Source organism: Hyalella azteca, unplaced genomic scaffold (assembly GCF_000764305.2).
Source record: "Hyalella azteca isolate HAZT.00-mixed unplaced genomic scaffold, Hazt_2.0.2 contig8315, whole genome shotgun sequence".
NCBI classification, from domain to species: domain Eukaryota; kingdom Metazoa; phylum Arthropoda; class Malacostraca; order Amphipoda; family Hyalellidae; genus Hyalella; species Hyalella azteca.
The window spans coordinates 166,638-188,775 of record NW_025938412.1 but is presented as its reverse complement, the minus strand read 5'-3'; the positions used below and the strand labels follow the sequence as shown (position 1 = coordinate 188,775).

The following is a 22,138-nucleotide window of genomic DNA, read 5'->3' as shown; positions in this document are numbered from 1 at the left end:
TTGATACTGAAATTCGTTTGAACCGGAATCATTTGACATTATCTATAACAGACACAGTCCAACTTATGTTTGTATCAATATTTGTTATTTTAAAAAATGAAATTTTTTAATAATGAAAATTTATAATTAAATCATTTAATTTTACTTAACAAATTTTCTCATGATATTTGACAGTAACACATGGTAGCCGAAGGAGAAAAAAACGAGTCCATAATGATACTAGTTATTGATCTTGAGCTTATAAAAGCCTAAACAGGTCAGAAGTTAAACAGGAAGAAAAGTTTTTCCAATTTGTTCGCGTCGATAACAAATCATCTTATGTAAATTAATAGACACCAAATTACTTTCAGAATGGAGTCGATATTAACATTTTTACCAATTTTCGGACAAATGTTGATTCTGAAAACTCATTGCGAAGCCTGGAAAATTCCCAACATTCTCTTCAACGTTTTCCGATTATCTCGAACATAGTTTATGAAATACGAACGTCCGAGAAAGGGATCATATGTTTTCTAAGAGGTTGTTATTCACTATAATATATTATATATACAAACAAGCTTTGCAAATTCAAGAATTATGGAATCTAGATCAGGTTGGAAAGGCTATTGCTTTCACTTGTCAATAAAAATGCTCTCAGTACTGATCGATGAAGGCGATAAATTGCCAGTTCCAGCGCAAATAGGTAGCGTTGGACGAAATTAATTGCCTGCCTACTTTCGGCGCGCTTGAGAAGAGCTACTCACGAACCCAAATTAAATTGGTTCGACCGCAGTCTCGGTCAGCTTTAGGCTTTCCCTTCATTTGTTTCGATTTTGCTTCGGTTTACGAATTGCGCGATCGAGAGGCTACGCGATCGAGTGATGCACGTGACATGATCTTGACGACCGATCGCACAGCGTCGATATCCAAAATCGTGATCTGATTGGAGATTGTGCCAAGATAACGGTGCGAGGAATAGTTTCTAAAAATTTTGAGGAATTGTTTTTTATTTCATCGATACATTGAATAACTTGTGTTATTTTAGTTTCACTTGTCAGTCAACTATAATAATATGGGTAAATTATCCATTATATGCACCATGTAAATAATTATGGTTGGCCTTTGACGTGACACGCAGCTGGTGGGCCGTGTGACACGCAGCTGGTGGGCCGTGTGACACGCAGCCGGCGGGCCGTGTGACACTCAGCCGGTGGGCGGTTGCGTGACATTCATACGAACAGTTACGCTCATCGACGCGCGTAAATGAAGTGCGACGGCGGCGCGTAACTCATACTGCAGGATAACATTTCGATACGCTGGTGGTCGAAAAAAATGACGACCGTTTTAAGGTTGGAATCATAACGGCAGGCGAGAGATGCGTAGTGGCGCTCCACTGAACATGCGCGCCTGCAATCACCTACTTCAATGCCTGAAATAATGATGCACTAATCTGTGTTTTATCAAATAATCTGGAAGTCATTCGTCAGATATTAACTGAATCTATTTATAAAGATTTTTGTAACCTTTGTTTTAGTTCAGTCAATTGTCTACTAACAGTAGTGCCTGGTGCTAATGAAATTTAGGTGCTACTGAAATTAAGATAAAAATTCTTCGTAGATTTCATGCTAACTAATTCAACGGATCAGATTCCAAGTTCTCCAAGATAAATTAATCAATTAATTAAACACGAGATGGTATATTACTACTGTGATCAATATTATTCAGTATTTCCATCATTCCAAATAAAACTTTGAACAAATTTGCAGAATAAGTTTGGCAAGTTTTGTACATTTTCATTGGAACGACGCACAAGTAATTAGATATTTAATAGATATTGTAAGATGAATGATCGAGAGCACCAGTCGTGAGAGTTACATTAATCAGTTTTTATAAGTAATTCGATGTATAACAGAGATATCGTACGAATGATCGATGACAGCATTCGTGAGTTACATGAAACAGTTTTTATAAGTAATTCGATATATAACAGAGATATTGTAAGAATGATCGAGAGCAACAGTCATGAGAGTTACATTATTCAGTTATTATAATTCAAATTATTTTTGAAATTAACAAAATAATTTGTGAATATAATTAATTTAACAAGTGAAGTTTCCATTACGGTGCCGACATGAGACCCTTAATCCTACCTGGGTTGCTGCCTTGCCCAGTCCAGGGTAATCCTAGCAGCTGTACCTGCAAAACAAATTAAAATTTTATTTGCGAATAATAACTTATCTAGAGACGGTAAAATATATTTGATATGACTAAAGACATTCAACAAAAATTTTTGATGTACGGTACACAATTTTCACACACATATACAATATATTTTGAGAATTTAAAATTTACAATTGACTAAGGCCAATAATGGCCCAGATGAAACTACTTACCTTGAGCAGCTAGCAACCTTCGAAATTTTTGTATCATTCCGAGTATTATATTATTGTATTGTATATTTGTGCGCATTTAAAATTCATTATTCTTCCAAAATTGCTTCATCGGGAGATGAAAAGCGAGAGGAGCGAGTCATTCATGCAGTTGATAAAAATAATGCATCGTCAAGTTTCACGGCAGACATCATTTCTTGTGACGTGGTACGTGCATGGTGTTAGAATTGTAAATTTAAGGCTAATCAAAAAGGAGTCTAGAGTTCAGAACGGATTATCTCAAAATTTATTCAAATAGATCAATTAAATAGAAGAGCAATGTTTAAATGCGCTAACTTTACTTAATTATAACAAATAAACTGCACAAACTTACGCAAGCCAAAAGCATTCAACTTGTCGGCTATTGCTGCTGCACGGTACATCAAAGCCCGTTTTCCTTTCGCTGACGATATATATATTTTTAATCTCGCCTTCAATCTCATCGGACACGTTTATTACCGCACATTATTCAACAAGAAGATGGCCCATAATTGCATTCATTACTCGGTGCATACTGAAATAAAATACGAACTCTTCATCACTGATCGGAACGGCGACTGCAATTCTCGAAGCGAATCCGTTGTTCAAAAACGTGGACTTTCGTTACATTTTTTCACGTCAGGATTCTCAGCAGCAGGAATCAGTGCATATCCTACCGACAGAGGAAATCTTACGGGATCCTGATGACTTTTTGCTGTTCGGCCAACTTTTGTCGAAGCGGAAATTAAAGGACACATGAGAGAAGCCGTTAGAGGAGTAGAAGCGTTGATGGCTCAGATGTAAAAGAAACTTAAGGAATTTCCGAAAAATAAAGATTTCCTTAATGATTAGGATTGCTGCTCAAGCAGACCGTTTGAAAGCAAAATTGATCGTTTCCTTCATGCCATCGAGATCGATCCTCAATGATTACCTATTGTATTTAATTTCATACAGATCTGATCAGTAAATATATAATCTGGAAGGGAGTTATTTGGGAAAAGTTGCATAATATCTACATCCTATGAAGAAATACATTTTAATCCAATATTGTTACAAATTTGCATTATATTTTCATACAAATTTAGGGTCCTCACTCAGGAAATGAGGTCTTAAGAAGCCATTGGTATAAACGCCCGCTTTGTTAACTGACGGAATTAACCTAATCTCTCGGTCAGCTGCTCTCTTTATGACGTAAATTATATATGCATCCCAAAATACAACAGTAATTTTGAAGAAATACGTAGGTTATAAATTGGATTTCTCTTTTTTAATCGTTACAGCACGTCTCGTTTTCCTGAGTAAATCATTTTATTTTGGTGACCTTCTATATTATGATACGAGAAAAATCCGCGTACTATAAGGATGAGGTATCATGTAATATCCGTTTTGTTTGAGAAAAATTTCAGCTTTTGTTCACATTTCGATTAGAAAATTTTACACCACCACACGCCTGCTCTCCATGAATGAGGGCAAAAATTCAGCTTTCGTTATTCATGGATAATAGAAAATCTCCCAACCGAGCAGTGTATGCGTTCCATGCACTTGCATAGTGGTCTTTTTATTGAAAATGGACGATGGATTCTTAAGAGAACTGTCGAAAAACTCCCAGTCTAGGCTACGGTTGGACAACTGCTAGTCAAAGACCATTAAATTTTCCCCAGTCCCGGGAACTTTCATGGAACTTCTTTGAATTTCTCTCCCATTCTTTGTCACCAATTCAGCCACAGTTCCAGTTCTTTTTAGGAGATGACAATGGACCTCTGCAGTGCGTCTTCCAATGGTAAGAAACACGAGAAGAAACTCAGGTAGCTGCTAATGAACGAACCCAGACCCCTGGAGAGATCCTCTCATGTCACAGTTGCTGGCACTTGGATCAATTGCTCTTAGCAGTCGGCCTCAGCTTAATAATGAAGGGTGGCGAAGGTTGATGATCTTGCCTAGGCGAGTACACTGAAAATCTTTCCCTCGGACTCAGTTCAGCAACGAATGGCGCTGAAGGTTGATTATCTTGCCTAGGCGAGTACACTGAAAATCTTTCCCTCGGACTCAGTTCAGCAACGAACGGCGCTGAAGGTTGATTATCTTGCCTAGGCGAGTACACTGAAAATCTTTCCCTCGGACTCAGTCCAGCAACGAATGGCGCTGAAAGTTGAAAATCTTGCCTATAGGCAAGTACACTGAAAATCTTTCCCTCAGACTCAGTCCAGCAACGAATGGCGCTGAAGTTTGATGATTTTGCCTAGGCATGCGCACTGAAAATTATTCCCTAGGACTTAGTTCAGTAACGAATGGCGCTGAAGGTTGACTATATCTGTTTTGGGCAAGCATCTTTTTCTCCAACCTTTCTCAATATGCAATTGCTTGTCGTCGTTTTAAATTATTCGTCATTCAATTCATATGTAAACCAGTCCTAAATCAAGATGGACAACGAAATGATGGATTTGTCGAGAATTCTAGGATGGAATAATTATCCTAAAATTACTTTTAAAAACCATTCAGTAATGGGAATTTAGGATAAACCAACTTATTTGCCAACACAAGAAGCAAAGGATATAAAATTCAAATCTTAACTTTCAATAAATTGTGACTCGATTCCTGTAATGTTCCGAGGGTCTAGTTTTACCAATATTTTAGAAATATCAAAGAAATAGTTTTGGGTGGGTTTACTCATTATTCCAGCAATAATTGAGCAAGCATTATTGCTTTATAAATGACTTTAGCTTATACATCAGCTGCTTTACCCACTTCTTAGTCGTCAAGAACGAGCCAACCTTTCACCGGACTAACCTCAATGTCGGCGAATGTACAATCTTTAAGGTCGCATCGGATATAGGATATAAATAGATAGCAATCACGGAGACAATTAAGCACTCCTTTCAATAGTTAAAGGAACTGGACAGGCCACTTTCATTGCCCAACAAACAGTGAAGACAGAGGCCAAGCCTTGAAGGGAGTGGGCCGTTCAATGTGCGTTTGGGTTACAAAAACCTGCACTGCCTTTCAGATATTTAGAACTACGACACTAGATGAAAATCGGTATTTCTATAATCGAATGACATCCACACGTACGCCAGTTTAATGTGGTTCCATGCAGAAGAACAGCCTTTCAAGTGAAGCTTTAGATTATGAATTATCTATCGCTAAGAATACTTCGCGTGCATTAATTTTCGTTTGCGATGAATCCGGCAGGGTGCGGACGATCTGTGACAATTCTTCAAATTTTGAGTAAAATGAGACGCTGAGTAACAATAGACTAATGTTAAATAATAAATACTTGATAAGTGTAACTAACTATATGAATACCAAAGACCTGTGTTGAGTAAATGTCGTTTAATAAATAAATAAAATGATGGAAAAAATTACTTAGAAAAGAGATTGGATACGATCTTATACGATTTTATTGTCACATTGACGTCAGATTTCGCTGATCAATATTTAAAGCCAGATGAATCAATCATTGCTCAGGGTAACAATGCACCGTTTGTGAGAAGCTTATGATAAATTCAGGTCAGCATCTTCATAGTGTAACAATTGAGAATTCAGAAGAGCTGTCAGGGTTTTACCATTCTCAGCCATATGCAAAATGAATTAATTATTGATTATTAATATTAATCGGCGGTATCGAAGTAAGTACCTAGTTATGACCACTGTAAGCATGTTTTATATAAATGACTATTCTGTATAGCATCAATTAAAGTTACATAGAACAAAAATTTAAATAGATTGTTAAGGTTGTTTGAAGAAACTGTTGTACAGAAATATAATTATTCAAAGCATTTATATAAAACAAATCAAGCAACAAATTGATGCCTGTATAGAGAATAATTAAAAACGGGTGTAAATGAAAGCATGACTTAAAACGTGACATGAACGTTTGGCTCATTAATTGAGTAATAAATCTCAAACAACGTTGATGAGAACAAAGATGCATGAGAGACAAAAACATACCAAGACAGACTTAAGTTTATTTTTCACCGCTCTGTGTAGCGATGTTTAGGTAATTGCCATTTAAAAGGACTAAATGAAACTAATATGCGAAATGTTGCAAAGGAATCACCTTAAATATAAGATTCCAATTTCCTGCTTCAGGATAAATTCCTTTGCTTCTTAGACACACAGTGTAGATTTATCTGCATAAAACTGACAAAAATAATAAATAAACGACATGAATACAATAGAAGCATTAAGTAACAGCAAAACACAAATACAAATCCTAAAATTCGTCTTTCCTCAATAATGTAAAAATACTTACTGCAGTTACTCTGAATAAGTTAACTTAATCGAAAATCATATCAATCACTCACCTATTTCAGTCGTTTGAAACATAGAAATAAGTAAGTTCGTATGGACTAAATAAATAAAATATTTATTTCCAATAGAATATTTATTTAAGTACAGGCTGAAAATCTTTCAAGGAAAGTAACGCTTCAATTTCCAGGTCCATGAGAATTGAGAAGTTTAGATTAAGCGAGTGAAGTTATTTTGATTACGTTTGAACATGGACAATGAAGGCTATGAACTTATTGATGAAAAAAGTAACATCTCTGAAAATAGTAGAATTTTTATTATTGAAGCAACTAATTTAGGAGTAAAAAGAAAATATTTTTATACATGGCTGTTCATAAAATTTCAACAACACTTTACAAGGGCTTCGATTTTCCGATGTTGCTTCCAAATAATTTGCTTAAAATTTATACTGTACTAAAATATCTCGGAATTAAAAGCAAAGATATTATATATGAATTTTTTAATAGAATAACAAACCTTTAATTTGTGAAAAAATAATTACATATTTTGATTGTATTTTAATTTCTATTATTCATTGCATAGTTTTCAATTCCTGCGAGTCAATCAAGTTCCTAATATTGCTCTTAATTAACGATGATATTAGCAATATTATTATTATTCTTATTGCTCTTAATTATGATTAAAGATGATATTGCCCAAAATTAACGATGAAAAGCCCATGAGGGGTAACGGAGTTGGTTTATCAACGAGCAGTCGGGATTTGCGACCACCACAGCTCCCGGTCACTGCATGCAGTTCAAAATCTAATGAAATGCAGCAGTAGAGATTGAAACCGACAAGATGTGAATCAGTTACCTTCTTGCAACCAAAAAGGCGTTCACGTCTGTTTTACTTCACGGTACTGCGCTCCTTCTTTTCCAACCAAGCACAATTTAGTCATCGAAATGAGCACCATTTACAGTCGCACGGAATTCATGGATGGAGTTCGTTAATTGATTGTTACATCTTTGCCTTATTCCTGTTTTGTAAAAAATGCCTTGATATTAACAATTTCTAGTTATAACACGGCAACACGACTTATTCGATATCGCATTCCCACACATCTGAAGTTTATCATCAACAATAACAATATCCATCACTTAGAATGCACACCAACGGTCCCTAATTGAGCAATTGCCGTTGCCGGTCACCGCACCTCGAGCCACGGAGCAAGGCTGTAGCCCAACAAGTTGTTAACCCGCCGAGGCCTTGAAGGCGAGTGAGTGAACTACCGCAGTACTGGCTTAGTTACCCTAGTGACGTCGTGTAATAGTCACGTGCATATCGCCCCCCTCTCTTTCCTAACTATCTGGACGCTGGCTCCGGTGTCACTGCGCTCCCATGCACCTAAAATTGTATGAACTTCGCAGTAGAACCGCATTAATGGTTGGCCTAGCGCTAATTATTCAGTGGCTGGAATCAAATAAGAAAATCGTGAAAAGTTGCGCGTGAAGCATCCACGCGCACCAGTGTTCAGTAGAGTTGATAAACATATCTACTAAAATAGATCAGTACTCACTGAAGTGACTACAGAGAATACATTTTCTCACGTCCGTCCATCCGTCACGGACAAACGGACGGACAGACGGACGGACGGACGGACATGACGAGCACAATAGTGCATTTTTTCATAAATGAAAAACGCGCTGAAAAGTGTCAGAATCAACTAATGATCGACTTGACATCACTTGCACTCTATAATTATCAAAATAAAATATGAACGGCAAACAAACAAAATCTAAAATAATTTTTCTTCAGTTTTTACCTACAATGGAATAAGAGACTCGTCCACATTTCCTGAACGCATTAACAGAAAAGGAACTTGAGCCTCTGCCGCGAGAACAATAATCGCAGTAGAACCGCATTAATGGTTGGCCTAGCGCTAATAATTCAGTGGCTGGAATCAAATAAGAAAATCGTGAGGCCTAGCGCTAATTATTCAGTGGCTGGAATCAAATAAGAAAATCGTGAAAAGTTGCGCGTGAAGCATCCATGCGCACCAGTGTTCAGTAGAGTTGATAAACATATCTACTAAAATAGATCAGTACTCACTGAAGTGACTACAGAGAATGCATTTTCTCACGTCCGTCCATCCGTCACGGACAGACGGACGGACGGACCGACGGTCATGACGAGCACATTAGTGCATTTTTTTCATAAATGAGAAAATGCGCTAAAAAGTGTCAGAATCAAGTTATGATCGACTTGACATCGCTTGCTCAGTATAATCAGCAAAATAAAATATGAACGGCGAATAGACTAAATCTAAAATAATTTCTTTTCAGTTTTTACCTACAATGGAATAAGAGACTCGTCCACATTTCCTGAACGCATTAACAGAAAAGGAACTTGAGCCTCTGCCGCGAGAACAATAATTTATTAATACCAGCCCGAGTTTTCCAAGAGGCCTTTGAGCCAATGTCATAACTTAGGTGGTCAGTTCATCTTCTGGAGAGCAAGAACAAATTACTGCAATTAAGACCGCAGCAATTATAGCTTTGCCAATGTGTCAAGAATAATGTGAACCTTGCGTAGACTTCATTTTTTGCACTTTTCAATGAGACTCGAATGACAAACGCTAAAGAATTTGGGGATTCTTGATTTAAAGCTCAAGAGATGCTGCGTTAAATTGAAATAATATTTACGTTACTGTATCAATGCTTGAATTGAACCATCATTTGGTTGATTAATTCAATCCGAATTAATAAACATTTTTTTCAAACAACTAGCAGCCTAATAGATTTTCTTTATGGCGGGAGCGTCAAGGAAACTACATATATAGCAAATTCACAGATGCAGAGGTAAGTGAAAAATACTATATGCAGCGGACGGAGAAATTAATTTAAGAATATCAGGGTAATAATAATCTATTTTTGAATAATCTAGGTAATTTGAGAATTATTTCTAGGTAATAATACGAAATATTTTCTCAGCACATTGGACTCACAGTTGTTAAGTAACTTGCCTACCACAAATGTTTGAAATAATCATACATCAAGCATCGTAGCCATGTATTGAAAAAGAAGAATTTCTGCATTCCTTGTGAACAGCTAATGCGCCAGTCATGAACCACGACGAGTCTCCCCGAAATATTTTTAATCACGAGCGGAATTCAACGGCGGTTTTGCGGCGGAACACTCTGCTGAATCACGGCTTACAGTCTCCCAGTTAGAGATCACGCACGGCAGAGACAACGGTACATCCTAGCCCGCCTCTGCCGGACAATATGCTACGTGACACGGCGAAAATACGCTAAATTCGGTGCGTGCGAGACTCGAATGTATGTGGCTTTCTTCTCTGCCATGACAACCTCTTTATCCAGCGCAGTGGAGGATTTACGTGCTTTGGTTTTGCAGTTTGACAAGTTTAAAAAAAAACATTCAATTAGCTTTGTGTGCAGGCTTTGTTTGCAAGGAAGTAAGAAAGAAGAGATGCGGCACATAGAAATTCGTAGGGTGCAAGAAGAACATTCTTATACAGAGAAGAATTAATTTAAAAACTAATTAAATAAAACACAGCGCCTTAAAGTTTTATTTCAGTGTCATTTGGAGGCCAATTGAGCTAAGCTGTTCGTGTAAGCTCTCTAACACGATGTTCTACTCAAATTAGAATGAAGAACATCAGAGCCGATTGTAACCAAAAAAACTGTACCGCACACATCACATATAAATTGATGATGGATTGCTACTCCTTGTCATTTATTGAAACCAACATCCCATTGAAGTATAGTTTCAATATTCTTAGTCAGGAAATGTCAGTCAGCTATGACCACCTTGAGCAGGGATTAGTCGACGAGCTGCATCAGATGTTGGGGATTGACCTAGAAAATTATGTTTTCGTTATTATTCATTAAAAATATATCGAAATAATTTTTTACAAACCACCAATGCAACTCTGAAAGATGCTCTAAATACGTTGCCTACGCTATTAATACCTTTCAATCATGTGATTTGAGTGAGGCATTGAAATATTGCTTATTCCGCAGGCGCCTCTACTCTCAATGTTGATCTTGATCGCCTTGAATTAATTCATTCCAATTACACGAATAATAAACTGCATGGTGTGCACACAAGGCGCCGCCCCTTGCGTTTGCGTTAACCTTCTCGCCAGCTATGAAGATCCTTGACCAGTTTTTTTACGAACTAACATCCATCCTTAGGAAGCTTCCAAACGTCCTTTCAAAATGGCGAGGACTCCTATCGCTGCACAGTGTACGTTCAATGTGCAAACGCGCCTCAGAGTTCAGGGATAGGAATATCATTTATCATAACAAATGGCAGCGGCGGTGAGTTTTTGCCATTCAGGCGCGTTGTTTGGATAATGTACTTGGTTAATGAGGGTATTGGTAGAAGGTCGTTCTGTACAATCTTGACTATTGTACGACACACCGGCAAGCATATGATGTTCTACAACAAAATTATGATGTCAGTAGTTACTAAAGCATGCAATAGCCAGGCTCTTTAAAAAAATACAATGGAAACAGACTACCTTTAAGGACTAACAACAGACTACTACTACTTACTTTTCATAAGGACTACTTTTAGTCCTTATGTTAAAATTTTCTTGAAACCTTGATATAATAATTAATAATTTCTTGAATAATAATTATAGTTTTTTTTGCCATATTAGTGAATAATTGTGAAATTGGACGCTATTTCACTCCAGTGGCTGGAGAGAAGCATAAATTATCGCCCGAAGAGGTTCTTCAACGCAAAGAACATTAATGAGCATGGCATCGCCCATGCAGATTCTACTGGATTCGATCGATTTTAAGGTGAATAGATAAAAGCCGTGCTTTCGAATGTGGAATTTAAGACTCATGCGTAATATTAAAGTAATGCATTAGAAGCCTGTTAGCACATTAAAAATATGATGCACCTGTCCACATTTTTTTGAGTGAAGAGTACGGGTGAACGGTCTCGATGAGATCGAATGAACTCTGTTTGGATCAATTCTTCCGGCTTCTAGTTGTCTCAGGACAAGTTTTTTGACCTTGATCGCTAGAGTTGTGTCCTAAAGCTACCCGAAGGCAACACGATCCTGCTAATCTTTAGAGGCGAGAAAATGACAAAACAAAAATACGCTCCTCTAAATTGGGCTGAGAGAACGGACCGCTCTGCAGAGCACGGCTGGGAGAACGGACCGCTCTGCAGAGCACGGCTGGGAGAATGGACTGCTCTGCAGAGCACGGTTGTGGGGCTGGGAGAAAGGCACACGAACGGTAGTCACGATTGTCTAGCGATACAAATTAACTGAATTAGCTTCGGATGGTGCAGGGAGTTTTCTCAGAAAACCGCCAAGCAATTTAGTTCAGTAGTTGCAAGCTCGACAATAGATAAGCAACAACAGTTCATTGAAACTCTCATGAAAACTGTCATGGGAGAAATGAGAAATCAGAAACGAAAACAAGACTTTTTAATAAAATGAAACCTATTAAAATTTAATGTACCTCGGTTTTCCGGGTAGAAACAACTGAAAGTTGAGCGCACTCAAAATTTCTATAACGCATCACCGTAACAAGCTGGCAACATTTGAAAAAAATATATATATTGAAATAATTAAAACTTCGATAACCTTCAGTTTGGGGTAACTTTCTCAAAATTTAGAATAGATAGATGAAAACAGAGGGGATAAGATTCTGATTTTTAACTTTTTTATTCAGATTTTTTATTTATTCATTTTTTTCCTTGACGGGTGAAAATTATCGACTATGCCGATATACCTTCAAACTTCTATAAATAACAAACAAGAACTAAACTAAATAAATAAATACAAAACTAGAGTAAAAACAAGAGAATAATTAAAATGTCTAACGTAAGACAACAACGAACAGGTAAGAATTGAAAATTCGCATATTTCTTCAGGTCGTGGTTTTCCAGTTTTTTTTTAATCGTCCAGTTTTAGGACGGACGTTAAAGCTCCCAAATTCCCGAGCAGCAAACAGTAGCAGTGGGCAATTCATATCGCCGACAACGCGGGGATTTTTTGAACTTCATTATCATATCATTTATCTTACTTCAATCATTATTCAAGAGGTGGTTTAGATGCTAACGAGCTCAGGCATGCCCCATAAAATTCAGTGCATTTCTAGAACAGATTCTATTGGGGTAAGTGAATTTGCCAGGGAGTAATGCCACGGCCCACTTAACTTCATACAAATGGCGTTCCCCTCTCTTCCCCATGTCTGTCTGCATGCAACAGAAATTACCAGTTCGGGATAGCAACTACAAATTGGAGTCCTCTCACCAGCGATGAGAAATCATTTACGTTTAAGTGGGAGAACAAATTATGCCTACCGGTCACAGCGTTTGGACGAGACTATGCTAGGCTGGACACAAAACGAACCTCGTACCTGTAAACTTAGGGTAAAAGAAAAGAAAAAATAAGTGAATATACGATGAATATTATTCTATCAAATCGCGATTCAGATTTGGTAAGATTTTTTTTCGATCAAGTTTCGATCGCTTTTCGATTACAAATCAAGTTTACAAGTTTCGATTACAAATCTATAGTACATGCGCGTAGAAACACCAATCAGCAGGAAAAAAACGATCGAGAAGTCTCATAAATAAACATCTTCACACCGAAATTTTCTGGCAATTCGGAATATTTTCGCGATGAAAATAACTTCAGAGACGCATACCGTCTAGGCCACAGCGAGGCCGTATAAATATAAGCGAGGTAATGTATGCACCAGCGGGCAATAGGACTTTCTTCACCCTGTCAGGCGGTTAGTTCCAGCAAGGCTCCCGTAACGAGTCGGGATAATCGATGCAAGTTGCGCACACTCGCCCAAGTGCCAAACACAAGCCCGGGCGACTGCGCGGGAGAGGAGGCAATGTTTATTTAATGCGTAGAGAAAATTTTAACGGAAACTTAGGCAATGTCCATTGAGCCAAACAAGCGAAACAAGCAAGTTAGATTTCCGAACGCAATCCTAGTATAGAAGGCAATAGGCAAATCATTTGCAAATGAAGTAAGCCGCAACAAAATAGAATTGGCGCGCAAATAAATTGTTGTCAAGGTGCTTATTTATTTCATAAAATCACTATCATTATAACAGGTACATATCATGGAATATCATGCCTCTCTTCAGTAATGAGCTTTAATGGTATCTCCCTCTCTCAAGTAACGAGCCTTTATAAGGGTATTTCTTCCTCTTTCAAGGAATGGGTCTTTTTAAGGGTATTTCCCTCTCTCAAGTAATGGGCTTTTTAGCGCATATTCTCATTTATGGAAGAAAGGCACTGTTGTGCTCGTCATGCCCGTCCGTCCGTCCGTCTGTCTGTCTGTCCGTCCGTGACTTCGCGTTTTCGTCGACGAGAAAATGCGCTCTCTGTCACTCACTGCAGTGAGTACTGAGTTACATTTCTAAAGGGTATTTCCCTCTCTCAAGTACCAAGCCTTTTTAGGGTATCTCCCTCTTTCAAGTAACGAGCCTTTTTAGGGTATTTCCCTCTCTCAAGTAACGAGCCATGAGGGCATTTCCACTCGCCAGTAATAAGCCATTCTGGGGTAGTTTCCTAATTTCATGGATGTTAGGAAAGACGAAAGCTTTCGCCTAGAGGATCACGACTTTTCAGTTGCTCGCTCGGAGGCGAACTTTTGTCTTTGTCCTGACGTGCGTGACGGAAGTCGACATCGAGGAAGAGAAATAATAGCAGGCAATTAGTACGAGATGACAATTGCAAGGGGACATATGGCGGGGGATTTTTCGTGACAGCACGAAAAAGGATGGAAGGGAAGTTTTGTATTTTTTAATGTTTATTTTTAATTGCAGGGAGTAATTTATTTGCGAGGAGAACATATACTCAAGATTTCGTCTTGATTACTGAACTTGGGTTGAAATTTGGAAAAAAAACTTCATCATTTACATGGAATATATAAATACTGTCTATGCACGTTAAAACAAAAAGCAATATTTCTTCGAGAATTATGGTTCTACACTTCTTCTTAAATGATAACCATTTTTCGCAAGGTGGACCCCATATGAAATTTTGCTTCAAGGTTCAATACTTACGATAAGCTCATCAGAAACGAAAACATTTGTAAATGAGCTATACTACAGCACCATGTACGAAACCAATTCAAGACATGAAAATATTTTTTATTGAGTGCCGATAAATATAAACTAAACGGAATTAATTACCTAAGCCCAAATGAGTAAATTTATAATGAAATAAAAATTAAACCCTCGTCTGTAATGGTAATCCGTGTAAATATCCGGTGACGGCGAGAGATAACCGTAGACTTAATAACAGAATGAAGCCGAGGGCCCTGAATAGCAAACATTCCTATCGTTAATTACCAGACGAGGTTGGAATATTAATGTGGCGGTAGTGAATGGGCGTCGTAATGCAACAGAGAGACGCCAGATAAGAGTGACCTACAGGCATTAGTTTCAATAAAATATGGTTCCCCTAGGTTCCCCTGGAAATATCTGTTAGAAATAAGGTTCCGAATGAAAATATACTAGTGGGAACCTTATTTCTAACAGTTATTTCCAGGGGAACCTAGGCATGGGCTGTTGCCTCAACGTGGATGGCGTCTCGTCATCATAAAAAGATGCGATAGCTGCGAAAATATGATAGCGGATACGTGAAAAAAATCAATCCTCCTACAGAAAAATATTTCCTTGGTTGTTAAACATTTGTGATTTAAATAATGGAGAATAAGCGGACCGTGGAAAATGCGGATACGTGAGAAAAAAATCAATCCTCATACAGAAAAATATATCCTTGGTTGTTAAACATTTGTGATTTAAATAATGAAAGCGTTTAAAGTGATGAATAGTGTTGAAAATATTTATGAAGAATGAAATAACTGATGTTACCATTTGTAACTCGTGCAGAGCCCAGATTCAGTGGGATATGCTAGCAATAAGATTCTCTAGCGGTCTCTAGCTGTTTAAAATAGGCACATTTTACATCATTTTTTCATCTGTGATTAATAATGTCATGTACGTCATGTATTCGATATGGCCAATCTGACACATTCGAAACGTTTTGAATGCTACCCACTCTTTCGATGAAGCAAATAGATGAATTTATTTATTACTAATTGGATGATAAGGAAACACATAAAATATGCCTTCAAACGAAAAAGTTTTCCTATTGGAATATTTGAGCCAAAATTGAAAGAAACTTTGAAAACGACAATCGAAAAATTCACACAAAATTACGTACGACACAACACAATTACAGGTAATGTCACCACGATGTGAAAGGCAGTTCGTATATCATACGTGAGATATTCAGAAGGATTGAAGACTGGAAATGATTTCATTACATGCGCAAGGCAATGTTTAGTTCCCATTCAAGGACAAGTTTTGAACTCCCCCATGAAAATGGTCCAGCGTTAACACGCGTGAGGTATAGGAGGTCCATAATAACAGAAACCATTCGCACGTAATGAGATAAAAACACAGCCTATGCAGAGCGTTTAGTTAAGAAAAAAGCGGTTATTGAGCCGAATCTACCACTTTCCAATGATCCTAATTATGCCTTCAACTCTTCGATGAACGCTAATGCTATTCGTTCGTGGTAAATTCGTGGAAGGTACCAATAAACTTAGTTGGTGGGGAAAAAACGGCCACGACGAATCAACTTTCCGAAAAAAATGTAATGATTGGATCATAGAGTCTCACGAAGAACGGAAATTCGTAAACGGGTAAATTAATGAATACTCGTGACCACATATACCACCTTCGATTTTTTAAGGTTTTCATTAGCGATAAATGGAAGTGACTTAATTTGTGTCTTTAAATTCATAAGCAATATTGGTCCGTAATAACAGAAACCAGTCGCACGTAATGAGATCAAAACACAGCCTATGCAGGGCGTTTAGTTAAGAAAAAGGCGGTTATTGAGCCGAATCTACCACTTTCCAATGATCCTAATTATGCCTTCAACTCTTCGATGAACGCTAATGCTATTCGTTCGTGGTAAGTTCGTGGAAGGTTCCAAATAAACTCGAGTTGGTGGAGAAAAAACGGCCACGACGAATCAATTTTCCGAAAAAATTATTGATTGGATCATAAAGAGTCTCACGAAGAACGGACATTCATAAACGGGTGAATTAAGGAATACTGGTGACCACATATACCACCCTCGATTTTTTAAGGTTTTCATTAGCGATAAATGGAAGTGACTTAATTTGTGTCTTTAAATTCATAAGCAATATAAGCATAAGCAGGTAAGATATCTAGAACTCAAAAGTCAGAGATCAGGGCAATAACTGCATATCTCGCCGGGCCCAATCAATAAAAAATATTCGTATTCATGTCATTAGCTTGTAACTGAATGGGAAATTTTATGAGATAATTTGCAACAGTAGGACCTAGTTGTGTTGAATTTTTATAATTGACAAAGTTAAACATTGTTTTATAGAATTCGAACCATACAGAGTATATTTGAAATATATTGAGAAAGGAACAAGTTGATTTAGACTAAAATTGCGTTCAAATTTTTATGGCAAAATTTGCAAGCGTTCAAGATTTTTCGGGGAACGTCACTGAGTGGAGATAAGCAATTGGACATTAAGGTGGTGCTTGAGAGCCGCGAGGTCCCGGACAGGTTCCTAAGCAGTTCTTCACTAATTAGGGTGAACTTTACTCCACTCGTAAATGAGATGACGATCTGAAATTTTCCATACTTATCTAGGTATTTATTTACAATCCGTGTAAAGGAACAAAAAATATGTAAGCTTTGTATAACGCTAGTTCGGAGTTCGGGCGGGTCTACATACCCCCCTTAACACAGAAACCAACCAGGCCAGGAAGGCATGGATATATCTTCACCACTGAGCGCTGATTGAATAATGCTAAACGCTTCATGATCGTTTAATCATGAAGTCAACTTGTTAATCAATTATATGGAATCTTTCATAAATCATGATGGTTTACTCAAGAGAGTACTATGCGATATGGTCTAAGCAAGAGAATACTATGAGCTATGGTTTACTCAAGAAACCATTATATATGGTCTACTCAAGAGAGGCCATTATTATCAATATTATAGAAGTCGCAAAACTTTCATGCGATGCTGAGACGTTATAGTCTGTCATCGGTTCGCAGCTTATATAACAATTATAAAGCCACTTTCTCGTTGAAGTGACGGTGACGCCTCAGGACAGATGTGACATTTACGGAATTAAAGAAATCATTTCCCGCGCCTGGAATAAATCTGGAAACTTCTGCTTCCTGCAAGACGAAGAAATTCAGTAACCGCATCTCGCATCGCACGTCCGACATACTCGGTCCCTTTCATTTCTCAAAAGCAATAAAGAATGCGACAGCTTTTATCACGGAGGAGAAACAAGAAATTAATTGTACATTCCCAGCGTCCGTAGAATGCGAAGAAACATTTAAGGAATTGCTTGATCATGAATACTTCTCGGGATATTTATCATCAACATCGCTTTAGCTTGTTCAGCTGTACGCATTGTATAATCAATGTGATTTGTGATCAAAAATGAGTAGAAGATTCTTGCATAAAAATTCATTATACATAGGAAACCTTGCCATAATGTGTAGAGCTTTGAAGATTTTGAATTATTATGTTTTATGAATTCTTATTTTGGTGCATGTGTTTCGTTAAAGGGACATGAAAACTTTAATGCTTCTAGAACACTCCCATTAGGTTTTCCTTTTCTCTCCTTCATGAAATTCGGGCCCTAGATCATACTTTGAACCACAATAACAAAAAACAATAATATTTAATAAAAATAAATAAACTCGGGAATAAGGCCATCTTAGTTAGAGCAGCTAGTTGCAATATATTTAAGGCAAATATTGAAAATTTCGCACTATGTTTTGTGTTATTGCTTCAATAACAAATGGAGTATATTACGCATATGACGCGAGTTGATGAGAAACTGGAGAAGCGATTACCAAAAAACCGTAATTGATATTCAATTCGGGTTGTTATTAGGAGGTTCTTTTTTGCGGCCACATTTTCTTTACCCGAGGCTCCTTTCCAGTGAAAATTTACAGTCGCGGCAGCTTCTGATTTGAGTACCAGAAACTGGGGCGACTCTAAATTTTGTTAGGGATATGTAGTAACTCCAGCGCAGTGGACTCAACCCGCAGCCGACCACCCGCGTTTTCGATGACAGGAGACCTTACGACAACCACTTGCTGCCCTCGGGTGACCGTAGATTTATCCACGCCGTTCTTCGAGCCGGGAAGCTATACAGTTAAAAATTCTGTCAGAATTATTGGCGTCTGACAGTCGGGCAGTCGGCAGCCATTCGTCAGTGGGGAACTTGAGTTAAAAATTATAGCAGAAATTTGGGCGGCTGACAGTCGGACAGTCGGCAGACATGCGTCAGGGGGTTACTTTATTTTAAAATTCTATCAGAATTATTGGCGTCTGACAGTTGGCAGCCATGCGTCAGGGGAAATTTCAGTTAAAAAATCAGTCAGAATTATTGGCGTCTGACAGTCGGGCAGTCAGCAGCCATACGTCAGGGGGTTACTTTATTTTAAACTTCTATCAGAATTATTGGCGTCTGACAGTCGGCAGCCATGCGTCAGGTGGTTACTTTATTTAAAAATGCGTTGAAGTAGAATTATTTGCGTCTGACAGTTGGGCAGTCGGCAGCCATGCGTCAGGATTGAACTTCAGTTAAAATTATAGCCGAATTATCGGCAACCAAAGGTTGTGATTTCGAGTTTTACACACAGGGTTGACATGACTTTCAATAAGGTTGGATTAGCCTTATTCTGCCTCAGGCCAGAGCTACTGGAAACATAAAACGGTTTTTGCCAGATCTGGATGTTCAATTATTTCCTGCGTGGAGATGAGAGTCAATTGCAAAGCTCTCACCTGAACAGAAATTTTAAAAGACCATAATAAATTTAATACAGAACGTGTTCAAAAGCATGGAAGCCACAGTAAAATTGTAAAAGAGTCTTATGCTGCCATGACAACAAAATTTATATTTCCACGAAGTGTACAAGGCATATCCTCCTTGCCTTATTTGTGGAACAGCTTTTGAGACAAAAGGCTTGGTTCCATAAGAATGTTGAAGCCCTTTAGAGGGCAGGTAACCATGTATGGAAACTTGAAGTCGCCGTCCTAAAGAACGCTCACCAAGTCTCCAGCTTTGTGTTTGTGGCTACGTATAATCACCAATCATGGGCCCATCATTCAATACATTACCTAACCTCACTTCACGCTCAAGAATTAAAATATGAGTATTTGAAGAAAAAATTGCAGTTAAGACAACAAGTCTGATGCCCTTTCAAATTTTTCTTAAATCATGGAAGAAGCAATATCTCGTTAATAATTAACGTCAGTGATTGATCAATGTTGGATCTTGTTGAGGTTCGATAGTTTATATTAATAATAGCATGGGTAACTTTAAATGATAAAATATTTAGTCTAGCGGTACGGATTTATTAAAGGCTTCAACTGCGATTTGCACCTTTCAATCGGCTAAATTTAGGATATTTATGAGTTATGTGTACTCGAATTTGTCGTCATAATTTTTAGCTCTAGCTGCAAAACTTGGACTTTTAGCGTATTTCTATATATATCCTGCCACGAAAAACTAAACTGAAGAAAGTGAACTTCTGCTCAAAGTAGTCAAACTTAGATTTGGTGCGAATGGTTTGGTAGAACATAATATTCCTGTCAGAAGAGGTAACTTGATCAGATTTATTATAATTTTTTTGAGCACTGTCCATGCCTTGAAAGCAGCAGTATTAAGTAACATATCGTTATTATTTTGCACTGTCGGAATGCAACGATTCAGTGACGTCTTGAGCGCATGGCTATTAGGACGATATTATTGTTCTATATGATTCACGACAATGTATGTTAAACTTAATCGCAAATGCCGCGGACACTATACATAACTTATCAAATTCTCTTTGGATCCCATTACACTAAATTTATAAACAATTAATCGATGCATTTTTTCAGATTTTCCATTGAAAGAATAGATATCATTAGAATCGGTTTTTCAAAATTACACTGTTGAAAATTTCCTAGTAATCTTTGTAATAATCGCACAAAAATTGTACGAAACTGTAAGCTTCGCCTACTTATTTTACGGTGGTTATTTCACGGGAGTCGTTAAATAATAAATTGTGGACGACACAGAACGTGATGGCCGTTAACTCAATAACTGAACGCAGAAACTGGAACGGAATTATAGGTTTAATTGCGGCAGGACATCACCACGCACGTAACGTTTTAAGAGCTTTCCTGGGTTAAGTTTCATGTCGGAGCAGTGAGAGCTTACGATGGCAGAATGAACCTAGCTATACTATAAGATTACTATAAGAAAATCAACCCAACGCGGTTTATTTATATTAGAACATACATCAAAAATACAAGTTTATCCATCATTCATATTATTATATTCATAGGCGATTATTTCTGATTAAACGACACATGATTTTTGCACGAAGCGCTGCAAACCGCGATCCCAGACTCCTTATAGAGATTACTATAAGAAAATCGACCCAACGTGGTATATTTATATTAGAACATATACATCAACAATACAAGTTTGTCCATCATTCATATTATTATATCGATAGGTGCTTATTTCTGATTAAACGATACATGATTTTTGCACGAAGCGCTGCAAACTGAATTCTGGATTTATTGAAAAGAGCAGATAAATTAGATAAATAGAGTTTAAGAGATAAAATCGTAATTGACGAACAGTAGCTCAGACTTTTCAACGGCCTCTATTATTTTCAAATTCAGTTTTAATCCCGGCAACAAGGACGATCACGCTCATACGCCATCCAAAAATAACTTAAAACAACTTGAGTATTGGTGAAAAATTATTTAATGAATCATTAATCTTCATACAAATCTAACACAATGCGAGATCTAATGTTATGGTTGAAAGACCTGAAATCATCAAAATCTGGGCCTGAGAAAAAATCTGGATCAAAATCTGGGCTCATGGGAGAAAAAAGCCAGGAAAAGAAAAATTATATGGAGAAATCTATGGGAGAACTCAGCAGCAATTGCAAGCCAAGTTGCTGGAATGACTTACAGATTTCATTTGATGGGATGTTAACAGTTCCGAGAGCAGGAGTGTACGGCCACAAAATTTAAGGGTGTAGAACAAACTACGGGACCGGGTGCTCGTGCGTAGAGCGCAACGCAATTTACGGCGAGACGAAGACTTCCATATGATGCGAGCACAAAAATTGCGGTTACTTGATTCAGCGCTAAACTAAAATGGTTTTCATGGCTCGTGTATATTGCTCCATTAAAGGAACGCGAACTGCACCGCTCAGGGCAGTACATGCGAATGTACTTTGGAACATCAGCGCAGTGACAACATAAATGGAAAAAAAATTATGCGTAAGCAATGCAAGCAATGAAAAAATGCGTCTAAGTAAAGAATGAATTGATGATCGATGAAACTGAGATCAATCTGTACAGAATGGAGGAAAAATTCACCTTTTTATAATTTAAATCGATAACACTCAC

At 37.6% G+C, this 22,138-nt stretch overlaps 1 protein-coding gene across 1 annotated transcript in view; it reads right to left on the bottom strand.

The window, feature by feature from the left end:
- LOC108677975 (zinc finger and BTB domain-containing protein 17-like) overlaps positions 1 to 6,745 on the bottom strand; it is a 50,307-nt gene extending 43,562 nt beyond the window's left edge. Inside the window, exons 1-2 of the mRNA XM_018166293.2 lie at positions 6,692 to 6,745; positions 2,130 to 2,175 (exon numbers count right to left, since the gene is read on the bottom strand). Coding sequence (XP_018021782.2) covers positions 2,130 to 2,175; positions 6,692 to 6,713 — 68 coding nt within the window. The 5' untranslated portion in view covers positions 6,714 to 6,745. The remainder of the gene's footprint in view (positions 1 to 2,129; positions 2,176 to 6,691) is intronic.
- Between the last annotated feature and the right edge of the window lie 15,393 nt (positions 6,746 to 22,138).